Consider the following 4,327-nt stretch of genomic DNA (forward strand, 5'->3'; position numbering starts at 1 on the left):
GCTGCCCTGCAAGGCTTTAAACCTGGTTTGAATGGAGACTAAGCCATTCTAAAGCACAGATCAAGGAGCTCATTTTGAGCCTGGATCCATATTTATTTTTGATTCTGTTCATGGTGGAGAATCCTGCTTCACAGCAGCAGGTTGAGCCAAACATCCTCTAAATGTTCAGGGTCTTCTTTGAGCACCATTTCACTTTTCTTTCACCAGTTCACCACAGTTCTTCCAGCAGTCCACACTTTCTCTGCTCTCTTTTTCTCATCATCTTCTCCTTCTTTCCCATCGCCCGGCTTGCCACAGGTTTGCCTGCTGTGTCTAAAAGTAGCAGCAGCAGCAACCCAGACTGACGCAGCTCATTGGATCATTTGTATTACATGCAGCCTGGTCCAGCAGAAACCGGCGGGATTTACCGTATTAACAGGAGATGTGGCGCAAGTGAAGATAGACTCTGCCGTCGGACAACATCCATCCATCCATCCATTATCTGACACGCTTGTCCCAATTGGGGTCGCGAGCGGTGCTGGGTCCTATCTCCAGCAGTCCGGACAACATACAGTAATTTACAAATGTTTTAAATCAGGTTGGGTCTGGATTAGCCAGCAGGTGGGTCCAGATGCAGTCCCTGGTCCGTTAATCTGTGACCTTTGTTCTACGCTGTGAACCTTACTTCTTTTGGTTTTCTCTAGTAAGAAATTGTCTCTGAAAATGGCGGATCAGCGTTGGGTCTAACCATAGGAGCAAATAGGGACTGAACCTCTATCCTGCTTCATCTTTTTTAAGACTTTCTACATTATAATAATATTCTTTTATCAAAATATTTGACAAAGTGGTATTTTTCCTCCATTCTCAGATGTCCAAATGAAGCTTGGTTAATGCTTTACTTGGACGTCTGTGAGGTGGACACGGCAATGTTACATCATAATAGGACCCACACCTTCTTACCTGATTTTCAGCACTACTCACTTAGAAAAATGTGTAACTACACAGAGATCTCTACACGAAAAACATAGTGGACAAGTAGGCCTCTTCTGGCGAGGGTTTGCAAATATTGACATCTAGAAACATCTTGTGATTTAGCCCATGAATTTTACCATGATTAACGGGTTGTAGAAATAAAACATTGGAAACCAAGTCCTTTCACAATTGGATGACACAAAGAGGTGCTGAAAATGTAAACATTTGTTTTCTACTTCTACATGCAGTGCAGTGTTTTAAAGTTGTGGTCTGTGTGCCCTACAATCCCACATGGGTGCTTAGGTTAGGTACAGTAGGAATAGCTTCATGACTTAGTGACACAAAACAAACCTAATGTCCTAAAACTCCTGCTGTGTGGTCAGTTAAGGTCATGGCAATGTCTTTTGATCTACTAAGAGGAGTTATCATCCACCCCTTCCAGGAAATACCTACCATGACCTTCCCAGTAAACAACACACCCACTTTCTCCAATCAATGAGCAGTGATAATAGGCTGAGCGATGCTCAAACGTGAGACTAAGAGACACTTCAGGCTACGATCACATTGCAGCCTGAAGCGAGTTAAATCAGATTTGTTTGCCAGTATGTAAATGTAATGTAAATGTAAATCGCTTTATTTTCCCACATTGGGGATTTAACCCATCCCCTTGGGGAGCAATGGGCTGAGCAGAGTGGGGTTAAGGGTTTTGCTCAGGAACCCAGAGTGCAGGCAGTGGGGATCAAACCAGGTACTTGCAACCCTCTCAGAGCACAAGAGCACTGCTCTATCTCTATCCACTTGGCCAACACTATATAACAGCGAATGTCTGGGGGACAGTGATTCACCTACATGGTATGAATGCTGTCGTACCATAAAGAATAAATTATGAACAGTTTAGTTTGTGCCTTACTTCAAGGCGTTACTTGGATATAACAAAACCAAATATCTTCAGAACGGCTCCAAATGACACAAAACTCATATGGGTGAGTAGAACATGATGTAATAACGTAAAATCAAGGGGCCAATGTAAAAAAACGGTGTTAAGTTGTATGAATGCAGTTCACGCAGGAGATCACATACAAGTCACGTATTTGGAAATATGAACGACCACGCAAAAGAATCTGATTTTAAGACAAATTAAGCATTAAGGCCTGCAGTGTGAACGTAGCCTAAGTGGCGGCTAATCTGCACAGTGACAACAACCTTTTTATATATTTACAGTGTCTAATGTCTAAGATTCCGTAAAAATTCAAAAAATATCCACTGGACTTGGTTTTCAAGATTTGAAGACGTTCCGCCACCTCTCCGGGAAGCTTTCTCAATTCAAAAATTCAATCCTTTTGAATTGAGAAAGCTTCCCGGAGAGGTGGCGGAACGTCTTCAAATCTTGAAAACCAAGTCCAGTGGATATTTTTTGAATTTTTACGGAATGACGATGACCTGGATGACTGAGAACCTTCATCAGCCTAATGTCTAATACTTGAAAATGTGTTTTCTTTCTAACTGTGAAACGTCTTTAACTTTTTACAGCCTTCCTGAAGTAGAGTCTAATTGCCAAACATGACATGACACTGTGCTGCAGCGCATCTAGGGAGCCATAAGGAAATGGCACCAACACAGAGAAGTGATATCATTTTGAAGATAAGGGTCTTTCTTTTTTCTTAAAAAGTTCTGTTCTGTGCACTGTGACCAGTTTAGAACTGGGCATTAATAACCTTTTTTTCCTATGCAAACACAAAGTTTGCGTATGAGTTAAGATAATTATAAGGAACCAGATATGAAATATAGAGATACAAAATATATATATAGAGACGAGCATTTATTTGTTTTTTAAATGTCACATAAAACCAGCCTATAGCCAGAGCCAGTTGTTAGTGAGCTCTGCTCTCAGCCTCTACATTACATTGTTGATGGGTTGTTTAATTTTCTCTCCTCTTCACAGGTTGCAGAAAGAGTTCTTTTGACTTGTGTGATTGTCTAGTAGAAGGAATCCACGATGCGCCTCATACTCATGAACCTCATGCCGCTCATGCCCATGCTTGTGAAGTTCCTGTACTCTCCGGGCCTCATGTACATCATTCTCCCTCTGTAGTGGGGCTGCTCATACATCAGCCAGTGGCCTTCCATCACGTTACAAGACATGAAGTTGGACATGCTGTAGCGATCCGTGATGCTTTCGCAGTCGTCCATCAGCTCGTGCATCTGACCCTGGAAGTTCTCCCTCTCGTAGATCCTCATCCTGTAGGAGCCTCTGTACATGGGGATCATGCGGCAGGACCTGATGCCGTCACTCATGCCCATCATGCTCATCATGCTCATGAAGTCGGCGTACTCGCCCCTCCTCATGAAGTACTGGTTCCCCATGTAGTGGGGACGGTCGTAGACCATGAAGCAGCCCCTCTCCACCCTGCAGGAGTGGCAGCGGCTCATGTAGGCGGACAGGTCAGACAGGTCGCTCGTACAGTCGTAAGAGCGGCCCTGGAAGTTCCTGTCCTCGTAGAAGATGATCCTGCCCATCATGTTCATGCCGGTGGAGGTCATTTTGGTCTGAGTTCGTCAGCGCAGGTGATGTTGCTGCTGCTATTGGAACTGGACTGCTTGTCAACTTGTTGGAGGCGGGCCCATTTTATACCTGACGACCGCACCAGCCCCTTTGTGAAAAACTGCCTGACCCAGCAAGACAGCGTGGAAACACATGGTTCACTGAGGCTTCTCCCATTTGCAGCTGTTCGCCTAAAAGACCTTAGAGAGGCAAATTCACTTCAAACAAGGTCAGACAAAGCCCCCATTCAAACGGTTAAAAGAAACAATAACACCTTTGTGACAAACTGAAAAGCTGTGATGTATTGTATCACACTATGCTATCCACATCTGTGACCAGAGTTAATTATAGTCAATGCTTAAATTCTGCCAAACTTAATAATGAAGCACCTCAAAGGTGTTGTCTTCCAGTCAAGATGTTACTTTTATTTGTCTAGTAGAGATTTATTAAATAAAGATATTGCTTTGCAGTTAGAGAGTCAAGCATAAAACTAATGACTCAATGGGTGAAGCAGGTACAAAAGTGAAGAGAAAATGTTGGTCAGATGTCTTTATGTTGGAGGTGTTAGTTTTCACTTCAAAATGGTTGTGAGATATTTCATAAAGAACAGCCCAGAGCCACTAAGGAGAAACAGAAAGCTTGGTTTGTATTCGGCACAGTAAACTGTGAGTAAAGCCGGGCATAGACTGTGCGATTTTTTTTTAATCGTTTTACTCAGCTACAGCTCCACGGTGAGATTAAACTGCAGGGTTTAATAGTTCACAGCTTATGATGTTTGTTCTCACACTGCGTGACCCGACGCTCTGATGCGATCTACCTGCTCAAACTGTACAT

The 4,327-nt window shown here is 43.2% G+C and overlaps 1 protein-coding gene across 1 annotated transcript; it reads right to left on the reverse strand.

Moving 5' to 3' along the window:
• Positions 1–2,749: 2,749 nt before the first annotated feature.
• LOC107092353 (gamma-crystallin M3-like) lies at positions 2,750–3,535 on the reverse strand. The gene has a single exon (XM_015386790.1). It carries the CDS (start codon positions 3,490–3,492, stop codon positions 2,929–2,931), a length of 564 nt encoding a protein of 187 aa, XP_015242276.1. The 5' UTR covers positions 3,493–3,535; the 3' UTR covers positions 2,750–2,928.
• Between the last annotated feature and the right edge of the window lie 792 nt (positions 3,536–4,327).

Source organism: Cyprinodon variegatus, unplaced genomic scaffold (assembly GCF_000732505.1).
Source record: "Cyprinodon variegatus isolate N-32 unplaced genomic scaffold, C_variegatus-1.0 Scaffold378, whole genome shotgun sequence".
Lineage (NCBI taxonomy): Eukaryota > Metazoa > Chordata > Actinopteri > Cyprinodontiformes > Cyprinodontidae > Cyprinodon > Cyprinodon variegatus.

What these genes read in the sequence shown, in the direction of transcription:
- LOC107092353 (XM_015386790.1), bottom strand. Translation starts at nt 3,492, where the DNA reads ATGACCTCCACCGGCATGAACATGATGGGCAGGATCATCTTCTACGAG.